Source organism: Sus scrofa, chromosome 13, assembly GCF_054392235.1.
Source record: "Sus scrofa isolate SSC_HxYL_T2T_F1_AM1 chromosome 13, Sscrofa_HxYL_maternal_Yorkshire_Landrace_v2.0, whole genome shotgun sequence".
NCBI classification, from domain to species: Eukaryota; Metazoa; Chordata; class Mammalia; order Artiodactyla; family Suidae; genus Sus; species Sus scrofa.
In genome coordinates, this window is record NC_139395.1 from 143,388,415 (window position 1) to 143,414,219 (window position 25,805).

Sequence of the window (25,805 nt, forward strand, 5' to 3'; positions counted from 1 at the left end):
TTGTGATTATATTTGCACAGTGGTTGCTTGATAATTGTAGAACAACTCTTGTTCTTTTCACCTTGTTGAGGTTAGCAAAACTACCATCGCCTTAAGCCTGAGGAATAAGAACGGTAGGAGATAGAATATACAAGCACTTGGAAGAAAAATTAGTAGCTACTACAGGACCAAAAATACATTCAGGACCCTCAGTTGTCTGTACTGGCAAAGTGAATTGTATCTGTTTGTTAAAAGATAAGCATGCGTATTCTTTGTCTGTCTGTCTGTCTCTCTCTCATACACAGACACAGACACACACACATTATTAAAATGGTTTTAAATGCTATGGAGTGGTCCACTTCTCTGAATTGGCACTGTCCTTTCTTTCATACTGTGATTATTGTTGAGAGCAGTGTCGTCAAACAGAGCTTCTGTGATGGTGGCAATACTCGGCATTCCCCACTGTCCAAAATGGAAGTCATAAGCCAGATATGGCTATTTAGCACTGGAAATGTGGCTAGTGGAACTGAGGAACTGAATTTTCATAATTTAATTTTGGTTAATTTAAAGAAATACTAGTAGTTACCATATGAAAAAAATTTCTTGTGACTCTAGTGGATAGAGTAATGATGGATGGATGGAACATACAGAATCAGTTTAGTTTAAGGAAGTGTTTTCTAATACCCGTTCCATCCAACACTGGACCATGTGAATGCATCTCACTTGACGTTTTGAAGAGGTGGACCTCTTCTTGGATAGTTTTTTTGTCTTGTTACTGCCAACACAAAAAAGTTTGGCTTCCAGGCATCAATCCATAAAGCTCATCCCTGCAGCACAGGAAGCTTAGAGGTTGTTTGTATTCATGAGTATTTTGGGTTTTTTTATCATTTATGATAACTTGAGTCAGATATATCCTAATGGAAAGTCTTATCTCTATCCAGCAGTTCTACCAGGATGAGTAAAAATTGCTCTGTTTCCATCCTGCTACCCTCACTCCCTTTTTACCACTCCTTTTTCAATATTACCCTCATCCCCAATCTTTTACCCTCGCTAATGGATACTTCTGACTCAGCCATTTTCACTTTTCCAATAAGTTACCCAGTTCCTCTGTGGTCTCTGATAATGATGTAGATGGTCTGTGATATTAAAGTAGTGCTTCTGATTTGAGGACTTATCTCAGCATTTTAAAAACCCACTTGCCTGCAATCTAGTGTGTCTGTGGTTAGCTATAATGTATCTCCTTGCCAAACAACTGGTTTGGGTTACTGGGGTTTTCATGTAATTTTTTTGTGTGTGGTGATCAAGCATTTATTTTTTATTACTCAATGAACTTTATTACATTTATAGTTGTACAGTGATCATCATAACCAAATTTTATAGCATTTCCATCTCAAACCATTCATTTAATTTTGCATTGGGGGGATTAGGGGAAAAAAGCTCAGAAACCTATTTTGATAACTTGCATCAGAGTTAAATGTTGGGGTAAAATCAGTTGTTTTGCTTTTTAAAATGTTTCCTTACTGAGAGCAGACTTGTGCTTTTGTTGAAGGTATGTGTATGTGTTTGTGTGCATGTAGACACATGTTTAAAATTCATGCTTAAACTATTGATGAGTCCATTTTATAACCTAAGGGTTTCCTACTTAAGGCCCAGCTTGGTAACTGAATTTGCTTTCCTGTTTGGTATTAGTAAAACATTTCTCTCCACTCAGGAACTCAGGTTATTTCTTTACAATGATAAGAACTAAGCAGCTTTTCATATCTCCCTGAATGCTTTGGCTCTCCGGAAAATCAGATACAAATTTGGAGCCTTATGTAGACTTCATTTTTGTTAACATACTTTTTTTCTTAAAACAAAACTTTTATTCTGTAACCTTAAGGAAACAGTATAATTAAGTTGAACCAATAAAACACTGTTACCACAACTCATTTCATTTTTTCCCTAGTAAATATTTCCTGCTTCACTGTTTAGGTGCTTAAATTAGATTAAAAGCATATGTCTATCTTTTTATTATAAAATATAATGAAAAGGATTACAAATAGTAAGATTTCCATTTGTGGTAGAAAAATGGGAAAACACAGGAGTGTTTTAAAAGAAAAATAAGCTACATTGTAATATTCCAGTGCATAATCAGTGTTAGGATTTCGATGTTTATCCTTTCTAGTGTTTTAATTTAGTTTCTAACTTTCTGATAAAATTTAACTTGAAAAATTAGGTATTTCCGCTATAGTCAGTTTACACTGTAACAAGACTCGCAAATCATGGCGAGTACCTTTAGGACTTCACCTGTGCCTAACCCAGAAGGTGGACCACGTGGATGCTCCTCTGTGGTGTATATGAAACCACAGACTTCAGAGTGCCAATGGTTTGTACAGAATGCCCACATAGGCTCTAGGGAATGTGACTGCTCCGAAGCTGAAACTAGGACCAGTGGATAATATCTATAGATGGGCAGGTTTTGTCCTTCCGCAGACCATTTTATAGTTTTCCGAAAAGGAGCTGTGTCAAAAGGAAATGGGCTTCCTGCAGCTGAAATCTAAGCAGAGTCCAGATGATTATTTGAACAGGATAAAGCTGGATTTGACAACTGCTTGAACTCTTTCTGAAAATCAGTTTCTATAATTTTAAGAAAATGATGAATCAGTACCTTTTTATGAACATTGACAAATGTAGAAATATTTGAGGAAACTTGGAAACTGAGCCTGTCATCTGGGACCTTTATTATTCTTAGAGATATTTGGGAGAGACTAAACGCTTTTGATACTCTAAGACATATTGTAGTTCTAACCAAAAGTAGTGGCTTCAGCAGATCAGATATTTGATAAAACTTTTCAGAAGATCCTGGGTTATACTATTCTGGTTTTTGTGGAACTTTTTATGAAAAGGCTAGCTTTCCCTCTTTCTGTAATCTTTATGGAAGGGTAATTAACCCTGAAAACATCTTTCTTTTACTAGATTTCTCAAGATTTTTCTCTCCTTCCACTTTTTTTGTTGTTGTTCTGTCAACCTTGACTTGCTTTTCATTCACCTTATACCTAATTTATTAGCATTTTCTAATTTTTAGGACTATTTGGCAGCCTGCAGCTATAGAGGAATTTGGCGGGCATGAGGCAGTTGTTCCAGAAAAGTGGCTCAGGGGACTAGCTCCAGATTCTGAAAATTCATGCCAGCTCCTCAGCACATAACAACATTCTGCTTCAAAACACCACATACATCCTGTGTACCCTGTCAGGTTGTTTAGTTTGACAAACATGTCCTCATGGATACACACTTACTCCATAGCCCTGGGGTCTAATCTTGGAAGTTCTACTTATTTAACTTTGTAATCCTTGGAATGTTATTCCAGCTTTCATTTTGAGCAATGTGTGTAATTGTTGTCTAGAGGGACCAACAATTGACCACCTTCCTGGGTGTACCACTTTTCTTGGTATTCTAGGAGTCTGTTGGGTAATTAACCTTTCCATTATAATGCATCTGAATTTGAAGTAATGGGAGGCAAAACCCCCTACTGTCATTTAAGGCCATATGGTTATGTGTACAGGTCCTTAGCTTTTGTATAGGTGACCTGGGGAATGTGGATGGATCACACCTGCAAAAAAATACAAGATTTCGTGGTACATCATTTATACTAGTTATCATTTTTCTCAGGAGCCCTTCTCACCACAAGGATGTATTTGAAAATCATTATCCCAGGCACTGGGATAAATATTGGAGAGAAAGTCATCCATAAGATTTGTCCTACCTTTCAGGATCTCGCACATATGCCGGAGAAACAAATGAGTAAAAGTATTTATAATATGATTAGTCCCCTACTGCTATATTTACTACATGTTATGAAATCATTGGGGAAAAAAGCACGAGTACATCTGCTGGATGTGTGAGAGGGTCAGTTGTGGTGATAGTTTTGGTTGTACGTCCTATAGGATTGGGTTAATAGAGAAGTGACGTTTGAATGAGGTTTCTGAAAGTGGATTATGAATTGTTTAGATAGTAGAGGGGTGCTTCAGGCATCTAGAGCAGAGTTCTTACCCCCACATCTGCGTAATGGTGACTAAACTTCCGTTAGACTTGCAAGGCTCTGCCATTCTCTGTTTCACACCCACACCAACCAAGAAAATGTAAACGAAAACCAATAACCATGAAACTCCTCAAACAATTGAAACATTGGTTAATGATGCTTGCTGCCTCAACCATTTGTACTATATGTAGGATGAAAGTCATTGTCTTTCATAAAGGATTTGCAGAAATCTGCATGAGCTTTGCAGGTAGTTTAGTAAGGGGGCATATTTGTACTAAGGATAATAATTACAGGAGGGTCTATCTGATTTAATTATTTAATAGATCTCTGATCAGAAGGATCTTCTGTCTCCCAGGCAGATGGAGTAATCATAGTACATTGGAAAGAACAGGGGATTTGGAGACTTGGATCAAAAACGAAGACCTGCTGTTGGCTACTTTGACTAGGAACAAAGTAAATGAGGTTGGAACGCCTCTCTGTTGTTTACCTCTTCAGCCCACCCGGGATGTGGTGCCACACTGCCCCTCCATCGTACTAAACTTGCATTTTGTTCATTTCAACAAGATGGTAATTTAAAGACACTGAAAGGCAGAGAAGGATCAGAGGCTTCAGTTCCTCTCTATTCCCTAATAAATTAATTGCTCAGACATTGTTCTCATTGTTTTCACATTGCTGCCTGAAAGTGGGCAATTTCAGTTGCAGTGACCAGTGACTCAATTGTGTTTGTTATTTGGGGCTCATAATTGGGGCAGATGGGTAGGAGAGTGTCTCCATTCCACAGCGAGCATCTCTAAAAAGCCCCTGCTGACAGTGGTGGTGATGGGGCTCGGGGGTAGCTTTGGTGGTGGTATTAGTGATGATGATGTTGATGTCATCTTAGTTCCTTATGTGTCAACTGGGCTAGGGCTGAGAATGGGGAAGATTTGACATTAGGATGAGGTCCATTCACAATTTACCTGCATCCCATTTCTCCTCTAACAAGGCAGTTTTATTAAAGCTTTAAATAAAGGGAAAAGGCTCTTGTTTAGTATATTAGATATTTCTTTTGTTAGACAGTGAACAAACCCTTAGGGCTTTGCATATGTTAACATTTCTTAGTTAAAATTGTCTTTAACAACTCTTAGACACATTAGTCTTTTTTTTTTTTTTTTTTTTTTTTGTCTTTTTGCTATTTCTTTGGGCCACTCCCGAGGCATATGGAGGTTCCCAGGCTAGGGGTAGAATCGGAGCTGTAGCCACTGGCCTACGCCAGAGCCACAGCAACGTGGGGATCCGAGCCGCGTCTGCAACCTACACCACAGCCGGATCGTTAACCCACTGAGCAAGGGCAGGGACCGAACCCACAACCTCATGGTTCCTAGTCGGATTCGTTAACCACTGCACCACGACGGGAACTCCAGACACATTAGTCTTAATTCATTATTACTCTCTTACCAAAAAGGAGGAAAGTCATTGATTTCTGTTATTTCTTTTTCTTTTCTTTTCTTTTTCTTGGCCGTGCCTATGGCATGCAGAAGTTCCGGGCCAGGGGTCAAACCCCATGCCACAGCCGTGACAACGCTGGATTCTTAGCTGCTAGGCCACCAAAACTCCAGGAATGTCATTGATATTGGATGGAGAGTAGGGAAGATGGGGAGAAGTGGCTCGACCCCAAAGGAAAGTTTTCTTTGGAGTTTCATTACGGTTACTACCTAGGGTCTTTCTTGTATGTCACCTATGAAACAGTGTGCAAATTACAGACACTTTTTATTGCCCTTGCTTTTCAGATACGAACACAGGGCAACTGTGATTGCTGGAGGCTTATTCTTGGAAGATAGTGAGAATTGTAAACTATGTATTCCTACATTTTATTTCATCCTTGGCTTCAAAGAACTTAGTGCATATCTGTCTTTTTTTTTTTTTTTGTCTTTTTAGAGCCACACCCACAGCATATGGAGGTTCCCAGGCTAGGGGTCTAATCGGAGCTGTTGCTGCTGGCCTACACCACAGCCACAACAACACCAGACATGAGCTGCGTCTGTGACCTACACCATGGCTCACAGCAACACCAGATCCCAAACCCACTGAGCCAGGGATCAAACTGGCAACTTCATGCTTGCTAGTCGGATTTGTTTCCTCTGTGCCAAGATGGGAACTCCATCTGTCTTATTTTAATTAGTATCTAATAACATCACTCTTTTCTGGCATGCTTCAGTATAGACCCGTTTCTTCTAGGAGTTTTTTGAGCAGAAGTATTTGGGGCCAGAAAAGCTTAGTTTGGTTTCCACTTCATTTGCTGGGTAATCTTGGTCTAGCCACTTTATTTCTATGAGCCTTAATTTCCTCATAAATAAAATGAGGATATTGATAAATACACATATCTTCAGATGGTTGGGAGGAAAAAGTATGAAAGTGCCTTGTAATTTAGAAGTACTGTGTCAATGTCAATTGTGATTGTCTGTCATTACCAAATTTTTCAAGACAGTATGTATGTCTGGAACATCTTCCTCATTTATAGAGGGTGTTTCCATGTGTACAGAACAAAGGGAAGAATGCATAAACCCAGCTCTCAAAGCAGTGAATACATGAATATGTATTCCATTTGCTACTTAATAGCATTTATACAAAAACAGAATAATTCACAAAATTATACCAGAACATAAAAGGCAATACAGACACAGTTGAAATAAGTAGTTTCTAGTGGATGTATTATTAACCCAGGCATTTTTATGTGGGTGGAAGCTTGTCACGATTGAGTCATCGGAATTTATTTTCAGAAAGTTTTGGGATGTGGGTAAAAAAATGAGAGAAGGGAATAACTTCTCCACTCCTAGTTTGTATTGAGTTCATTGGTCCCTGTGCTAAGAAGGCTTACCACTCTGCCTGTAGAAATTTTAATCTTTCTTTGAGACTGGTTTTGCATGTTAACTACTTTAAGGTTTCCTGATACAGCTCTGCCAAGTCACCCCCCACTCCTTACATCTACCCCCCCAGTTTATAACAAGCATAACTCCTCCATTTTTATGCCTTCAGAAATTTTATGTAGGTCTTTATGACCTTTATCAGATTTTATATTCTGGTTATTTACCTTTCTGTCATGTCTACCTCCTTCATAGCTTGTAAATGAGGTATTCATTCTATTAATAGAATTCAGCAAATGTTTGTTGAATAGATGTGTTTACTAGGTACGTTTTATGCCATTTGTTTATTTAGGGGGAATCCACAGATGAATAAAAATTGTCTTTCTCTTCATGGAAAATGGATGGAAGATCTAATCCTATTTCTGAGAATTGCTTGCCTTAATGTAAACTAATCCACTGTATATATGTGCATATCTGGATTTTAAAAATCACTAAAGCTCTTTTTTTTTAAATTTTTTATTATAGTTGCTTTACAATGGTCTGTCAATTTCTGCTATAAAGTGACCCAGTTACACACACACACACACACACACACACACACACACACACACACATTCTTTTTCTCACATTATCCTCCATCATGTGCCATCACAAGTGATTAAATACAGTTCCCTGTTCTGCTTAGCCACTCCAAATGCTATAGTTTGCATCTACTAACCCAAAACTCCCAGTCCATCCCACTCCCTCCTCCTCCCCCTTGGCAACCACAAGTCTGTTCTCCATGTCCATGAGTTTGTTTCTTTTCTGTAGATAGGTTCATTTGTGCCATGTATTAGATTCCAGATAAAAGTGATATCATACGGTATTTGTCTTTCTGACTTACTTCACTTAGTATGAGACTCTAGTTCCATCCATGTTACTGCAAATGGCATTACCTTATTCTGTTTCTTTTAATGGGACTGGGAGAGGTTTCTTGTTTTTATTTGAAAGTCTGGAAAATTTTACAAGTCTCTGTGATGCTGTCATAAATGGCAGAGCTTAATTCTATTCATAACATTGTTTTCCTCCTTTGCCTGTGGAACTATGTTTTTTGACTTTATTGACTAGTCTTTCTTCATTTTTTTCTATTAATGAGCATCTCCTGAAATTTTACTATATGTTACATCTAGTCCTAATTGTGTGAAAGTTGTAGAGATTATGGGGCTGTTGATGTCTGGACGGGACCGAAGGAGAATGATGGGGTTGGCTTAACGGCAAGAAGATCAGCCTGAGATTGGGATGAATGAAAGTGTACATAGCAGGGAAAAGGTTTGCAAAGGATAAAAGCTCAGGGTCCAAGGGTTCATGGTAAATGTGCCTGCAGGGAAACATAGTGAGATGAGCTTGTGCTGTTTATCCTCAGGACTGTTGATAGACATTAACTTCAAAGTAGAGTAGACCAGAGGAGGAGCAAAGAGCCAGGCTCTGAACTTGTCCTGGCTGAGAAATGTTTTCTCTAATTCCTCACCTGAGTACTGATTACCAAGGTGACTGGATGTGTGGCTTTCCTGGCTTGCATTAGAGTAGCAATGCAGAGAATACAGAGGCAGAGTTTGAAAGGAACTAGAGTGGATGCATAAGAAGTTATTGCAGTAAGCAAATAATATTTTGGTGTAAACAAGATGATATATTTGGCAGTTTTCAATAAAGTTTGAAGTGCTAAATTTGTGCATTACCAATACAGCCCTGTGTATGTATGAGTGTATGTCCTTCTTTGTAGTCATGGAAGAGCTTTTATGTTCTTTTCTAGTTCAGAAACTGCCCATATTCTGTCAGTACCAATTCCACCTCTGCCATTAGGAGATTCAGAGTCAAATCACAATAATTGAATATACTTCAGTCTTGCTTTCTATAAATATTAAGAAATCATTGAGAAGAGTCATTATTAAGGTAATCGATAGTTCATAAATTCTTCGGCTTATTGTGATATTTCAAGTGCCTCTTCATGTTTATGGTTTAGCCATATATGCTGATGATGAAATAAAAAATGTGGATTTTAAATTTTTTATATTTATTATAGAATTTAAGTATAATATATATGTATATATAAAACATTGCAAAAAGAGCAGAAAATATAGATACCCAGGAACCTACCCCCCAAATATGATAGATGTTAATGTTTTGCCTCATTTGCTTCAGTCTTCTCTGGTTTGCTTGTAAAGCATTGGAACAGCATATATCATGGTGAAGGCACCCCTGTCTCTTTCCTCCTCTCTGGAGGTAACCACTGTTCACAATTCAGTTTGTGTCAGTCCCAGACATTAAAAACATTTTTTCTGCAGGTATATATATATCTATAAGCGTTATATTTTTAATGTCATGCTGACTAAAATAAAAAATATATGTTATTGCAGTTCTTGACATGGTTATCCTCATGAAAAACTGCAGTAATTTTATAATTTTTATTTTATTCAGCATAATATTCGAAACGTATATATTTGGCATAACTTTCTGCCCTAATAACATAAACTGAAGTGGCTTTTAAACTTTTTTGAATGTAACTGGCAAAATGATAATGTTTTACATTGTGACCTAATACATATCATAAACATGTGTGTATATACCATATACCATATACACACACATGTGTGTAAAACTGGAAAAAAAATTTCTGCAAACCATAGTTTCCTGTACTAAGTGTGATAATGCTCTATTTTCTAGTCTACTCATTCTTAAATGCTTGTTCCAGACTCAATAAATTGATTTTATGATCTAATAATAGGTTGCCACCATGATTTGAGAAACATTAATCTAAGATTAATCCAAAAATTTTAATCTAATTTTAATCTAAAATTAGTACTGACTTTAGTATTTAATTATAAATAGTATAATAAAAGTGCTTCAGACAACAAGGCAGTGTATTTAAAATAGGATTCTTTGCACAAGGTTTGATTTCATTCACTTTGGCTAATTCATTGTGAATATTAGTTTTCTGTGAATTATGTCCATACATGTCTTAGCCATTTAATTAATTAATGTCAATTAGCCATCTGTTATAGAGAATGCATGTTGGGCAGTATAGAATATCTCCTTTCAGTCCATTCTGACTCTGGAGTCCTGGAGGGCTGTCATGGTGTCAGGAAAAGAAGGAGCTCTTACTTGCTCAGAAACTGACTCCCAACCCTGCCACCAGCAAACTCTGCATATAGCCTGAATAAGTCCTTTCTTCCTTTAGGGTCTCGTTTTCTTCAACTATTAAAGGGTTAACTAATTCTTCTTGAAAGCACGTTCATTCTGTGAAATATAGGAGAACTTTGACCTGGGCCTCAGGTTGCTAGAATTTGCTGGGGAATATATCTGATGTTAAAGAACCAGACTTCCTGTTGGAATTACTGGTTTTGTAGTTGCATTTTAGTAAGAGGTAAGCAGGTCATATTCGATTTATTATGCTTCTTGGGCAGAAATGATCTGCATCCGAAAACATTTTAGGAGTAATCTAGATGTCTCCAAGCTATACCTGCTTTTTTTGTGCATTATCTCTAAGTGAGGGATGGGGATGTATGAATGTATATGGGGGCAGATAGAAGTGTTAAGAATGGCAAAGGAGTGGTTTTTTCATTCCGTCTTAGTTAAATATCCTCACAGACAAAGCTGGAGTTACAGAAGGAAATCTATAAACTCTGGTAAGCCCTCGAGGACAGTTGTAAGTCCGACACTTTGCAGTAGTCTGAGGCTTTGGGAACTTTCCTCTTTAATGTGAGTTATATGCTTGGAACAGATTAAGGACATAACTCCTAAATTACATGTCCTGTCCTTAAAAAACAAACAAAATAGCATTTTTTATGATGAGTCCTTCATGTGTATGTCTGTTTTAAGGAGAGTTTAAATTGCAGTTTGGAGCAGAATGGATCTTTAAAACCATCCCTTCCTATTTGTGTCTAAGAAAATAGTCCTGGTTTTCCAGGTGGAGGCAAAGTTAGTGACAGATGCCTGGTATTCTCCAAGGTTCCCACTGTCTTTTGTTTTGCAGATTCTTTTTAGGCAACTCTACAATTAGAGAGACCTAGAGAACCAGTTCTAACTCAGACACTCATGTCTGAGGGTGTGGGACCCATTGAAGAATGTAATTATCCTTAAGGTAGAGATTTGCTCTCTGCCCAAGGGACCAATAAAGGTGTGTTTTTCCTTAAGAGCACGAGGATACAGCAGGAACCCCAGATGGCTGAGGCACAGGCTAGATTTCTGTTAACTCTTCTGACCGTACAGTAACTCAAATTTTTCTCAGCTGCAATATACAGAACATTCTTGTCTCTTTTATTATTACAGCAATATTTGCCCTCCCTTTGTAGAGGTGGATTAGAATTTCTGGACCCCTGGTTCTGATTCTGTGATTAATATCTTTAGGCCAGGGACCTAACCATTATTTTGTGACACCTTGTGCGTGGCACCGAGCAGATACTATGTGGGATTTTTGTGAATGAAGGCTATACTAACTAGTCACTGTTTGGTGCATTGTGAGTTATAAAATTAATCCTTCTAAAATAGTAGAATGTTCTTTGAAGTCCTGAACAAAATCCCTTTTCTTTTTATGTTGAAATACTACTAATGAGCCTTCCTGTCTGCCTTTCTCCACCACCCTCTGCAGTGTGCCGAGATTTTGCTGTCCTGGAGGACCACACCCTGGCCCACAGCCTGCAGGAACAAGAAAGTGAGTAACAGCCCCTTGCGTGCACCTTCTGTTTTCTTTTTCAATGGTAGCTTGAGGCAAATTTCTTAGGGCGAGGCAGGGAGAAAACAGTCATCAGGCTGTACCACCCATCCATCCTGAGGGATTTGTGTAGGCAAATGACACTTTGGTGAAAAATGAAGTTCTGGGGATTTTGATATTAGCAGCCACTAGGGATGAGAAGATGGTTCAGTGTATCAGAGGAAAAGAGGAACTTGAACCTTTTCCTTTGTCTTAATGGTGTAGAAGGGAGACACTAATTATTCATGTATCTGTGATCTATTCCTTCCCCTAGCTTTGGGGCCTGAACCTTTTCCCAGATAATGTTGGTATCTAGACTGTAGATTTTTCTGAATATTTATGTATATAATTAGGAAAAGTGAATCTAAGTTAATATGTTATACTAAAGTACATATTTGTGAATATGTAATTTGTGAATCGTTACTTCATGTGTCAGTGTAAAAACTCATTATTGAAAATGTAGTTTATAAATAAAGCAGCAACTCACGGAGCACAAAGAATTCCAGCTTTGCCTTTAGATTATTTAAGTAGAAGTCCTAGCACTGCCACTGTTTCACCATGTGACCAAATCCGGATGACTTTACCTTCTGGTCCTCTTTTTACTTTAATGGAAAGAGGAGACTAGTGACTCCTATGCTACGTATTATACAGCGTTATGGAGAACCTAAGATGAAATGATGGATGTGAAGTTTTTTTTCATGGAAAGGCTGTTCTTAAGTTTATTCTAAGGATCGTAATTCATCTTCCCAATCTTTCTGTCCAGTTGAGCATCACTTGGCATCGAATGTTCAGCGGAACCGTTTGGTCCAGCATGATCTCCAGGTGGCCAAGCAGCTTCAGGAAGAAGATTTGAAAGCTCAGGCTCAGCTGCAGAAGCGCTACAAAGACCTGTGAGGACTTTGGGGTGGAGGGCATTGTGCCTGGACTGGCTTTCTCTGTGGAGTGAGCAAGCAGGCAGGGAAGACTCTTGTTCTGTCCCTCTGATTCCTTTCACTGTTAAGATTACAAATTCTACAGAGACTATCCCCTAGTTTTCTTTCATTTTAAAATGTTTCTTTGTTGTTGGAATATTTTACCAGGTTTGGGGACATGTGGATTCTGGTGTGAACTCTTACCACGTCTCACTGTTTGAGCCATTTGGTCTACCTCTTGAGTCAATTTTCCATACCTGTACAGGGGAGAAAAATCATCTCTGTCCCCTCTGCCTCATGGGTTGTGTGGGGGAATCCACAGAAAAATTGAATGTCAAAGAACTTTATGCATTCTCTTGGATTCCTTTACTATTTCCTAGCAGTGTTTGCTACAATTATTTTCCTTGAACCCCTTGCTTTTTAGGTTGAATCAGAATCTTTTGGAAAGCTCTGAATTGCACCCTCCATTCTCTTTATAACCTCAGTGTCTGACCAAAAGTTATTTCTCCATCTCCTCCTAAGTGGAGAGATCATATCTAAGGTCTCTTTCAGCACAACAACTTTTTGTGTTCTTTTTCAGTGTTTCAAAAGCTCACGGGGTGTATTTCTTCTTTAAGAGTAGTTCTCGTACCTCAGTCTCTAATGTTGGATTTCACCACAAGGTATTGTTTTGAATACGAAGGATTAAAAAAGAAGAGAAGGGACCCCCCCCAATTTACTTTAGTCGTCATGTTTAACTAAATAGGAAAGCCTATTGTTTTTTACTGCCTTTGAGAAAGGGTTTGTCTTTCTGTTTTGTTATTTGCAGAGAGGACGTTATTTGTGATTTGATTCAGCTTCCTTGCTTTGTACATAAACATTCTATGACGCTTGCTAGTAACCCTGACACTGAAAGGCACCAGAGAGTGCAGATATGAATAAACCATAGCACTGCCTTTAAGGGCATCGGGAGAAAAACTCTGAGCATTTGCTGAACCGACATGCAAATTCATAAAGTGTTCCATATTTTTAAAACTAGATTAATAAATACATTTTGTAAGTTTAAAAAGTGTGTGAATAAAAAGAGGACATAGACATTAAAAATGAATAGATTTTTATTTTCCATTCTGGGGTTTGAATGGTTAAGAATCTTAGGATGTTAGACTTGTAATATGAAGTCATTAAGTCCAAAAACTTTTTTTTTTTGGCTTTTTAGTGCTGCACTTATGATACATGGAAGTTCACAGGCTAGGAGTCAAATCGGAGCAACAGCTGCCAGCCTTTACCACAGCAATGCCAGATGTCCGACCCATTGAGCGAGGCCAGGGATCGAACATGCGTTCTCATGGATACTAGTCAGATTTATTTCTGCTGCACCACAGTGGGAACTCCATGTCTAAAAACTTTTATAGCTGGTAAGATGACATGAGAGGGCATGATTTACTGGTTGGTGGTGACAGGACCAGAAATCAGGTTTGCAAGCATCTTACATAGTGATTTTCCTGCTGATTCTTAAACAGCTTACCATTTATTTCCACTTCCAGCCTGTGCTCTCTGTCTTGTATTCCTCTCCTCCCTCTCTGTCCTGTGTGTGCATGTCCATATTCAAACACACCTCCATGTGAGCCGATGTCTACTTTCTACGTCTATTTCCAAACATGTTGAAAGTGACCATTTCCTTGTACAAATGAGAATAGTGTCATCCCCTCAGCTTTGTTAGAATATATGGATTTAGATTCCTCCAGAGAATTTAGGATATTGCCCCCCGACCTCCCACACTTTTCAATTACAAAGTCTGTAGTAAACTTGAAATATACAACCAAGGCTAGATTCATTGAGTATTTTAGGTTCAGTAGGCAGGGAGAGAATAAGAGGGAATATTTGTTTCACAACTGTGTATAAAGTACAGTTGTAATTTTGTTCCAGCATCTTTTTAGATAGTAACCTCTAAGCCTGTCTATATCTCTGCTAACTAGCAGTTAAGGTTGTAAAGGTAGGCTCCCCAGCACTGTCCCACTCAAGAGTTTTAAGCTGTTCCTCAACTTTTCTTGAAACCCGAAACCAGAAGATCTGTGCACTTATCCCCACCTCTGAGAGATCCAAACCCCATTTTCTGCTGGAACCATTGTTCCACAGGTGCTGTTTTCAAGGATCTGTTTCTCCCACCAAAATGTATTATAAGCTTTTGCCTGCAGGATGGAGATTATTTTTGTATCCTCAGTGTTAAGCATGGTGCCTAGACGATAGCAGGTGCTGCTTAAATCTTTTTTGAACATATGAATGCCAAAACAAAACTAAACTAAACCATGGTTGCATCAGCATTACACCATTTGGTTTTATTAGTGGCCAGAGCATTAAGAAAACTGGCATTACCCAGAGAGGTTTCTCGTCGGAACTGAAGCTAGGAATATACTTTTTTTTTTTTTCAGTTTTATCAAAACTGAAAAAAAATACATCTAATTAAAAAATTATAAAAATCATTTTAAAGTCACACCACCACTTATGGTATTATTGACATTTAAGTGGATTCGCTCCCATTTTTATATGTACTCTGTACATATTTGGATATTTATGGACCTTATTCTCACACAGTGCATCTCCTTTGCAGAATCTAGGAAACATGCGTGTCTCTCTGCAGAGCAGCCCCAGTAGCATTAGGTGATATGGTTGTATAGAAAAAGCCTCCAGCTTTCTACTGTAGTGGCTGGGTATCACATTCTGATTCTAGCACTTATTTTCTCTGTGATCTTAGGGAAATGATTTCACTACTCTGGACCTAGTTTTTTTTTTCATCTGTAACGTGACAGTCTCAACCTCTTTGAATCATTATTGTGAGGATTAAGTGAGCTAAAAATATGCACTGGCTCATAATGTTCAGTAAAATGTGTTGCGTTTAGGAAAAATCACTCCTTATTTTCTTTCTTCATGTTGTCTTCATCTTTGCTTTTTAGTGAACAACAAGACTGTGAGATTGCTCAAGAGATCCAGGAGAAGCTGACTATCGAGGCAGAGAGACGACGCATTCAGGAGAAGAAGGACGAGGTACAACTTAGTTAATGCCCCTCCGCCCCACAGAGGAGGGCTGCTCAGGTCTAGAGCCATGAATTTCTATATTTGCAGGCTCAGTGTAGGGTTATTGGATGGGTGACAACCCCTCCACTACCTTTGGGGGTGCGTAGTCCAAATGTCACCCTCAACAGACCACTGTTTATTGCCCTTTGATCAATTGTGTAAGTGATGAAATCTTAAAAGATGATAATGAATAATTTGACATAAAGTGTGAATTAGTTTCCTTAGGGCTTCTGTAACAAGTTACCATAAACTTGGTAGCAAAACAGCAGAAAGTTATTCTCTCACAATTCTGAAGGCTGGAAATTGAAAGTAAGGTGTGGACAGGGCCACACTCCCTATTAAGAAAGACCCTTGTCTCTTCCCAACTCCTGGTGTTTCTCAGCAGATTTGACATTCCTTGGCTAGTGGTTGCATCATGTCAGCTTTTACCTTTACTGTCGCATGGCTTTCTTCCCTGTATCTTTTTGTCCTATGATTTTTTTTTTTTAATAAGGTCACCAGTCATTGGATTGAGGACTGACCCTAATCCAGTATGATATCCTCTTAAATAATTACATCTGCAAAGATCCAAATGAAGTCATCTGAAATTCTTGGTATAAATGAAGTTTTAAGGGGCATTTCAACCCAATGCAGAGTGTCTGTCTATGGGTTACTCCCACAGCTTTAGGGAGAGTAAACCTTAAGTATAGCCTGAATAGGAGTCAGGGCCTGGCCGTTGCTCTCACTCTTTTTTTTGTTAATGGTTTCACTCTCCTATGACATGCTGCCTCAGAGAAGTGATCTGTTTGATTCTGTATATATTTTTAAATTGTATTGCTTTTAAAGCTAGAAATGACTAAAATTAGCAGTAGTATATGGTTTGTAAGAAGACTTGAATTTCCATTTAAAAACTACTTGCTTTTGAGTTGTTTTCAGCATTTCTTACAAATAATTCCTTTTCAGTTTGCATTGACTCTTTGTCTTCTTCTTTTACACACCTATTGTGTTATTCTTGGCCATTGTCTTGATTTATAATAAGGAAAAATGATTTATCATTTTTAATAGAAGACCGTATAATATATAGTATACCGAGAAATACTTTTCAGGGTTAAAGGAGGCACTCCTAATAAGTATATAAACTGAAACTCTCCTGGACAAACTGTTACATACCATTATCCTATTAAATAGATGTGATCAGGGTCATCAGTGAACCAGCCTGCAGCTTCTGCTCCTCCCAGTGAGCCATCCTTGTTCCTCTGGAACTCCTTGTTCAGTGCCAAGTGAGACACCTGGTGTGAGTGTATGTAGCTGTTTCATTCAGAAACAAACCATGGTTATGTGACAATCAGAATTGAAAATATGAATTAGGGATTCCTTTTTATCCTTCCTGTTATCAACACAGGGGCTCTTTTTTTACTGCAGGATGTGTTGCCTCTCTATAGTCAAGACTTTGCTTTGGAGATGAAACTGGGAACTGAAAGAAGTGATTATGTTTTGTAGACAGGAAAGCTTCTATTTTAAAAATCAGAGTAATCAAGTTGGCTTCTTATAAATGCTACTGGTATCCTGTGTCCCCTCCGCTCTGTTCGGAGAAAAACAGTGTTAGGGAAACCAAAACACTTGATTTTATGGAGTCTAAATAGCCGTCGTAATAAATAATCTCATTGTAATACTATAAAAAGAGTGGAGTGTAGTGAATGACTCCATTTTTCAGATGAAGAAATTAAGACTTGCAGGAGTAAATGCCTGGTCTCAAGCTATAATAAGATGCCAGAGAAATGTTGTACAATTCAGTCTTCTGACTGACTGCCTCTGACTTAGAGATACTGTGAGACAACGTAGAACATGTAGCCTTTGGAGTTGGATTCTTCTGGGTTCGACTCCTAGCTGTTTAACTTATAGCTGTGACTTTGAGCATCTCGCTTAACTACATAGAACCTCAGGTTCCAAACTGAAGAAGTCATGATAACTATACACTATCCTAAAGGGCTGTTGTAAAATTTGAATAAGATCATATGTAAAAAGTCTCTGCTAAATATTACGTTAATAGTTGCTCTTTCCTTTTTGTTTTCTTGCCAGGTATTTTCCCCACCATTTTGCCCTTTATAGCACCTCTGATTTCTGTTATAGACAGATATGTGCTGAATTAAAAAGGGAGGGATAAACAAGCCTGAGTGTATTCCAGTGTGGTATGATTTGAGGAGTCTTCAGGAGTTTACTACCTTGCCTTCTACTACTATTTGAGCTATTGAAATATTCCCACTTCCCCAGTGTGGTGGAGAGATTAAATGAGAAATCCAATTGTGGAGGTTTAGTGAGACTAGCCTTTAAAAAAACTCCTTTCAGAATTTTTTGCCTTTTCACTGATGCCTTAGATTAGAAGATGGCTCTCATGCCAAGATGTTCTTTTTGTCATCAAAAAATGCGACTCTCAGATGACTAGTATGTTGTTACATTAAGTAAACATAACTTGTATTGGTAAAGTTTGACACTGAAGGATGTATGATAATACTTCCTTGTTTGTTTTAGTCCACAGTGCCTCACAGGGGAGACTGAGAAAATAGTGCTGCTTTTTCTGACCAGCTCTGCATTGCCTGTTACTCATCAATTGTCCAATTTTTCCCCCCTCTATGCTCTTCTACTTCCTTGTAGAGTCTGCTTTGCTAATAAATCCTTACTTAGCAGTAGGGCTCTGGAAAATTGCTCTCTGGATTTTCACCCAAATCTCCTTTAGAGATTTTTGGGGTCTACTCTCTTGGGTAGTTTATAATCACCCAAAACAACAAGATGTGGAATCCAAGGGCCCTTCCCTCTTGGGACAGATTTTTTTGTGATCAACACTATTCATGAGAAGTAGAGTTATACAGCTTTGTGTGGGTGAATTAGCATGTTTAGCTTGGTTATGGTATAATTTTATTGTGTTTTTTAAACAGAGTACAGTTGTGAGCAAAGTATCATTTCCATTGCAGAGACAAATGTAGAAAAGCTTAAAAAGATATTTTGTGTTCATACCAGGATTGTGGCGTCTCCTCTCCTCTCCCTCCCCACGTTCTTTTGTTTCTTTCCCTCTTCCTCCCTTCCTTCCCTTCTTCTTTGCTATATATTTACTTTATTTATTTATTTATTTATTTATTGCCTTTTAGGGCCAGACCCACAGCATATGGAGGTTCCCAGGCTAGGGGTCCAGTCAGAGCTGAAGCTGCCAGCCTACGCTGCAGCCACAGCGACACCAGATCTGAGCCGTGTCTGCGACCTACACCACAGCTCATGGCAACGCCAGATCCTTAACCCACTGAGCAAGGCCAGGGATCAAACCCACAACCTCATGGTTCCTAGTTGGATTTGTTTCCGCTGCACCACGATGGGAACTCCCCTTTTTATTGTATTTTTTTAAGTCTTCTACATAATGTCTTAAACATAGTAGTAGTTGCATTTCTCCCTAAGGGCCCTGTTAAAGGGGCTTGTAGCCTTTGGTAATATTGGACTGTGTCAGTTCATGGATTAATTTTATTGCCATCTTTCTCTTTGGTCACAGCTTAAGCATTTGTCAATGCTTAATGAAGCCAAGAGATTTGTGTTTAGTTTATTGAACTCAGTTATTCTTAAATAAAGCTTTTAACTAAAAGCGTGTGTGTGAATACCTTATGTCTTTGAATGTAGGTCCAAATATATACGATCGTGAAAATATTTTAAGGAAAAGCATTTTGTGTGTGTGCTTAAGTAAATGGTAGCATGGCCAACCGTGTTATGAAAGGTCTGTGGCACTAATCCAACAGTTTGGAGCTGTTTATAATGTGAACTGTTCAGGGATAAACTTAGTAACCAATTTACATTAAAAATTAATCTAGTGTGAGCCATGGTACTTTTTCATAGCATTCTTAAGTGATTAGAATTTCATGTTCTAAAAGAATATTTATATAAGTTGGTAATATCTAGAGGATAGCTCAGCTAGTTATAATTTTAGATACTAAAATTTTTTCCTGTGTTTTGGCTCTTTATAGTTTGTACATATATAGCCAAACTAGGGGAGTGAATGGGAGGCCTCCGGTTGAGAAAACTCTTCTCTCTTCCTTTCCTAGCTACACTGATATTTTTATAGCCATAGAATTGGTATTATCCTATTTTTCTCATCTTATAGAGCAACCCTTTTGGGATTATACCTGCTTTGAGTTTCCTACTGAGTTCGATGTTAATGTATTAATTGCTAGTTAATACAAGAAATTTAGCTATCTGATGGAATGACTTTCCTTTTTTGTTTTTGTTCACTTTCAGATCTCCTTTAGATTGTCTTTGTCCCCATGATTTCCGCATTTGGAATCTGACTACCATTGTATGATAGAGGTGGAAACTCTAAGGGAGAAGTAACCCTGATGTAAAATCATATAAACCATAAAAATACTCTAAGGAATCCAATACGTGGTTCTGTAATTTGCCATCTGAGAAAGACGTGAGGGACTCCTCTGGGCCCCACTGCACCTTGTTCATATGAATGTCTCTTTAGAACACTTATCTTTGCATGTCTTAACAGTATGTTAATCATTTTGCTGCTAACACTTAATAGTAATAGACAAGAACATTAATGATATTGTCCATGTATCTTGTTTCTCTACAGAAGGTCTCTAGCAGAATGTTTGACCTATTGAAAGGAACCAGTAAATCTTTTTTCCTTAAAATAACTTTCTTCTAGCATCCTAGGGGATCCTTAACTATGCCCTTACTTATCTCATACCTTCCAGTTTTCCAAAGTTGAGTAAGTGAGCTTGGATAACAGAAAAGGGAGAGATGAGCTGTAATGACAAATCCTTATGTCAATAACTGGATTTACTAAGTCTTCTATGCAGCAGAGTTATTTCTACCTATTAGCCCAAAGTAAGTTTACCTAATTTATATGATTAATTTGAAAATAATTTGGAGTTCCCTGGTTCTATGGTGTGGGTTCCATCCGTGGCCCAAGAACCTCTGCATGCCATGGACATGGACAAAAAAGAAAAGAAAAAGGAAGAAAAAGTAGAATGTGACTTCAAAAGGGCTTATGAGTTCTTTTAGATTTGTTCTTTCCAAGTTGTGTTCTGTCAAACACTAATTTCATAAGGTTTATGTTTTTTATGTGACAAAAAGGCTTCTGTCACAAAATAAATTTGGAAATTCCTGGGTTACAAGAAGATAACATTTCTTCTATCAGATTTTTCAAATGGGCTGATGGGTTTAAAGAGTAGATATAATTCATGTTTCCTATTGAATGCTCTGTTTTTTTTTTTTTAGAGAACCTTTTGATATAGTGTTCTCAGAAACAGAGCTTGGGAAATGCTCTTTAGACTAACCTTTAGCAGGAAGGAAGCTGAGGACCAGGGAGGTTGTTTATGTCAAGGGTGACTAAGCTGCATCCAAGCATTGTGACTAACAGTTGCCATCTTTAGCTTGTTTCAGGGGAAAATCTTTTTCTTTCTTTCTCTTTCTCTCTCTCTCTCTCTCTCTCTCTTTCTTTCTTTCTTTCTCTCTCTCTCCCTCTCCCTCTCTCTTTCTTTCTTTCTTTTTAATGTTTTTTGGCTGCCTTGCAGCATGTGGAGATCCCAAGCCAAGTTGCAACCTACACTGCAACTGTGGTAACGCTGGATCCTAATGCACTCTGCTAGACCCGGAATTGAACTTGTGGCCCAGCACTACAGAGACATCACAATCCCATTGCACCACAGTGGGAACTCCTGGGAGAAAATCTTTATATTGAGATCACCTAACTAAACCCATTGTGCAGTAATGTTGGAAATCAGGGCAGAGAACTGACTTGTGCTAAACCCTGCTTATATAGAGAGCAATTTTCTGTTGAATCTATCCTTTTCCTCCTCAATTTTAGATAGCTTTTCCTCTCAGACAGAAGAAGCTTACTCAAAAGGAGTTGAGAGGCTAAAAGAGCAAAAGGTTTGGCTGCTCAGGTATATGACGATTATGATGATGATTCTTCTGATTTATTAAAAGCCCCCCTTTTGCCTAGCTAATGCATTGTACAAAAGAGACATCATCTTTGCTTCTCTTTGGTTCATCTTTGGTTCTTCACATTGAGAAAGTGGCTTATTACTATGTATTCTATTATAACTAGATTCAATAATGGGAAAGCAATTATAAAGTCCCTGGAGTACAATTTAATAATTTCTGCTGGCCATTGGACCTGGTAATGTTCCTTTATATTTTTACTTAGTTATGTCAAGGGAAATTTTTTGTTCTCAGTAAAACAAACCACTTAGGAAGATGTAGTGTTGGGTGCTTGGTAAACATGACAACTCAGGGAAGTGTTTACATTTTCTTCGTACTTCTGCAGTAAAAAGTATAGGGATTTGGGAAATTCTGTAATGGATATTAGTTTGGATAGAACAAGTTATCTTGTCAAACCTCTTTTTCTACCTAACTGATTGTTAGATTGCTTTGTAAGACCTCAAGTGTAATGAACCTGTCACAGAGGTTGACACCTGGTAACACTCACAGGTTTATGAACATGGTGCATTATGGTGTCAAGACATTTAACTTCAAGATTGAGTAGTTCAAATTCTTCATTTTACAAATAAAGAATTCAAGCCCAAGGAAATTCATTTTGGTAGTTAATGTTTCTCTCCCAGTGTCCCCAAAGTGTCTCTGACTTAACTGGAAGGGAAAATAAAATTGTCTTAACTTTCAGATTTAGGAGATTTTTTTTTTCAATCAAAATATTAGAAATTCAGATTTCTTTGCATGAAAACCATGCCTGTGTGGTTCTTTGCCTTTCATTCTGAGTGAGCGCTTTTACATAAATTACTTATCAAATATATGTATGTATTTTACGTAATTTTATGAGAGGTTTCCAGCATAGAAATCAGGTAAAGGTATATATTAATAATATATTTATAAATTTGAATTTAGGCATTTATTTAACGTAAACTCAGATTTGTAAGGCTATTTTATGAACATTAAAAGCCAAGTATATGGATAACCTTCGCTAATTTACCTAGCCTCAGCATCCAACTTATTTTTACACTGATATGAGAGAAAGTGATTAATTCAGGTGACTTTTTAAAATTTACCTTGCAGTCTTGCGACTTGTTCAGAAAATTGGGAATAGCAGTTAATTTTTGCTTCAAAATTTGCGCCATTAACATCGAAGCACTTCTTGTATTCCTCATTGTTGATATTTAGCAGTAAGTACCTCAGACTGCCTGTGATTGTTATTACCATGTGCACCAGTGAATATTGTTGCCCTATTTGTACAATCTTTAAGAATCTGGTGACAGCCAGGGATCTTCTTTCTGAAAAAGTATCATGGACAAAGTTTATGTGCCTTCTTGTTTGGCCTTTCATAGAACTAATCTTCAGATTCAGAATAGTCACTTGAAAGCTCAAAACCTTTAGCAACTCTTCATCGCTTATTATAGACTCCAGATTTCTTAATATTGTCTGCAAGGGATGCCTGTGGTAGAGCCTCTGACTGTTTTTCTAGCTTCATCTTTCTCTGTAATACCCCACATCCTATGTTCTTATTGGACTATTGGTTGTACCCTAGACTAATGCCCATTAAAATGTTTATAACTTTGCTGATATTGTTTTCTCTTTTTCCTCTGCCTATTGGAATCCAGGTCTTTGTTCAAAACCTAACATAAATATAAAGGCTTAAACTAATTAATTTAAGCAGAAATAGTATTCACTCTTTTGTGCTCCCATGGACATTTTAACCCTCTTTTTTCTGAGGCATTTATAATTTACTTGTATTGTAGCTCTCTGTATTTACCTGTATTTTCATTGAAAGATGGTAATCTTTTAGGGGACAGGGTCAGAATGTTTATTCATCACTCAGTAATGGCTGAAAACTTGCCCAGAGATGAAGCAGAGGGGAGATGGAAGGAAGACTCTTTTCTCTTTTTTTAGTTAAGATAGTGGTTCTCTACTGCAAAGCTAAATCACAATCAACTGAAAGATTATTTTAAAAATGTTTTTAAGTTGTAAATACAGTTTATAAAGTTTTATAAATTATGGCACTTTCCCTCATTCAGACTTAATAAATCATCATTTTGGAAAAAGGGCCCACAAATAAGTATTTTAAAAATTCTGTCCTATTGCCAGCTTAAGGAATACTACATTTGAGTATCTTCATAGTGATTTAGATTTAAATTTCAGTTTAAAAAAAAAAAAAAACCTTTCCCCCCCCTCATCTGGACATTGTGCCACTCCTGTTGAGCAATTATTTGTGGTATTTGAGAGTATGAGTTTAATGCTAGAAAGTCTGGCAGAGCCCACAACAGCCTGCCATTGGAATGTCAAACCATTGACCTTTATGGTCACTGTATGGAGTTTGTTCATTCTCTCGTAATATTTATTTTTGTTCTCTCTATATTTGCAGGACATAGCTCGACTCTTGCAAGAAAAGGAGTTACAGGAAGAGAAAAAGCGAAAGAAACACTTTCCGGAGGCCTCTGGAGCCAATGCTTATGGTGACAGTTACTATTACGAAGATGGAGGTAACAATTTCTACATCACGATCTACTCTAGCCTTAGACTCAATTGCAAGGCACCTGTTTAAATTTGTCTGTAAAGTGACCCTAGGGCCCCTTTAGATTTGTGGTGGGATTTTTCCTTATCTAATGAAAAATCTATTCTTTACTTGGATGAGCAGAGCCGTTTTTATGGCTGTTAAAACTTGAATACATTTTAGCAAGATTTAGCATGCATTCTTTTGCATTGTTGCTACTCAGAATGCTGCCTTACATTCCAGACACATAAACAGGGGTGTGAAAAATGGCAGATAAGTCTCTGGCCTTGATCTTTCTCAAGGATGTCTGGGCAGTGCTGTTTGAAGCAGCAAAGGGGAACAAATGTTAAAGGAGGTACAGCATATATCAATTACTAGATAACAAAGCTTTTTTTCTATGCTTTTTATCTTTTAAACCTCGCCCAATGTGTTAGCCTGCTGATGGCAAAATTAAATTTTAAGAATCTTTGTTCATTTTTTGCTCTTGATGCTTCCTTTGATGTTTAATTATCATATAGAAAAATTTCTGAAACAGAGAAGTCCCTTCTCTAGTACCTGCTTTTGCAGTGTGGTGGTGGTGCTGGTATGGTGGTGGCACTTGTGGTGGTGGGATTCTTTATCTTAAAAGTGTGTTGGGAAATGAGTATTTGCAAATATTGTTCAGTCTTTTTTAAAGATCTATCAAAGGGAAAACATTTCCTGTAGTTTTCGGTGCCAGTATTTATTGTAGTTCAGCTTGGAGACTATGCTTAGGATACTCCCTAAATGAAATCTAAAGGCAGTTCTAGAGAGTAAAGATTTTAAAGGTCCATAATCCTCAAGTCCCGTGAAAATTAATTACTGATTGCCTTTCAATAATTTCATTATAAAAGGTAAGTAGGTATTTTCGAGCAGAATGGGATATGTTATATACAGGTAAATGGATTATTCTAGTTTGTATACAATATTGCAGTCACATTCTAAATTTATCACAATCCATAGAGCTCAGGTCTATGACACAATTAGTAAAGAAGTTGATTCTGTTTATTGCTTGGTGTGTTCTTCCATGTGCAAAATGCTCAGCTCTTTTTTTTTGATAGTCATTTTTCTTATGATGGTTTTTCTCGTCAAATATATGCGGTACATCCATTTTAAAAGGAAACATTATTGCCGTATTTTTCTGTACTAGAGGTCAAAGGGTAAAGAGTTACTTGTCAGCTTTAATTAAAATCTTAGAAATATGGAGTTCCCACTGTGGTACAGTGGGTTAAGGATCCAGAGTTGCCACAGCTGTGCAGCTCAATTCACTCCTTGGCCTGGGAACTTCCATATGGTGTGGCCAACAAAAAGAAAAAGAAAAAAAAAAAACTTAGAAACATGATCTGGTGTTTTTTGTTCTCATTTGTAATTCTGCATTGAAGGCATGTTCATTGCAAATAAAATTAACTTCTAAACTTTTGAGTCTCAAAACATTAGGGTAGTAAGTAATTACTACCTTAGGGTAGTAAGTATCAGTACACTGGAGTACTGATATTAGCATTCCTCTGTTAAAACCTTATACTGACCTGAAGAATGGGGACTCAAATCTGCTTGTTTCAACTAGAGTGCTGTCATCCTGATTCATCTCTCAAGACTATGTTAAGGATTCACTGAATTTTCAGGGACACCTGAAATAGTTTAAAATCTATATTTAACTGCTTTTTGTAAACTTACAGAGAAAGGCCTATGTGCTACTTTTCTGTGGAGTTGTGGGTAGGGAGGTGGGAATTGAACACAGTGACCTCCTGAGAGAGAGAGAGAGTGTGTGTGTGTGTGTGTGTATGTGTGTGTGTGT

The 25,805-nt window shown here is 37.7% G+C and overlaps 1 protein-coding gene across 5 annotated transcripts in view; it reads left to right on the forward strand.

Moving 5' to 3' along the window:
* The window catches only part of CCDC50 (coiled-coil domain containing 50), a 72,722-nt gene that overhangs the window by 16,896 nt on the left and 30,021 nt on the right, over positions 1–25,805 (forward strand). For all 5 annotated transcript variants that reach the window (XM_084990717.1, XM_013982294.3, XM_003132590.7 and 2 more), the window contains exons 2-5: positions 11,462–11,524; positions 12,327–12,453; positions 15,405–15,495; positions 23,864–23,981. In XM_084990717.1, the coding sequence (XP_084846843.1) occupies positions 11,462–11,524; positions 12,327–12,453; positions 15,405–15,495; positions 23,864–23,981 (399 nt within the window). The remainder of the gene's footprint in view (positions 1–11,461; positions 11,525–12,326; positions 12,454–15,404; positions 15,496–23,863; positions 23,982–25,805) is intronic.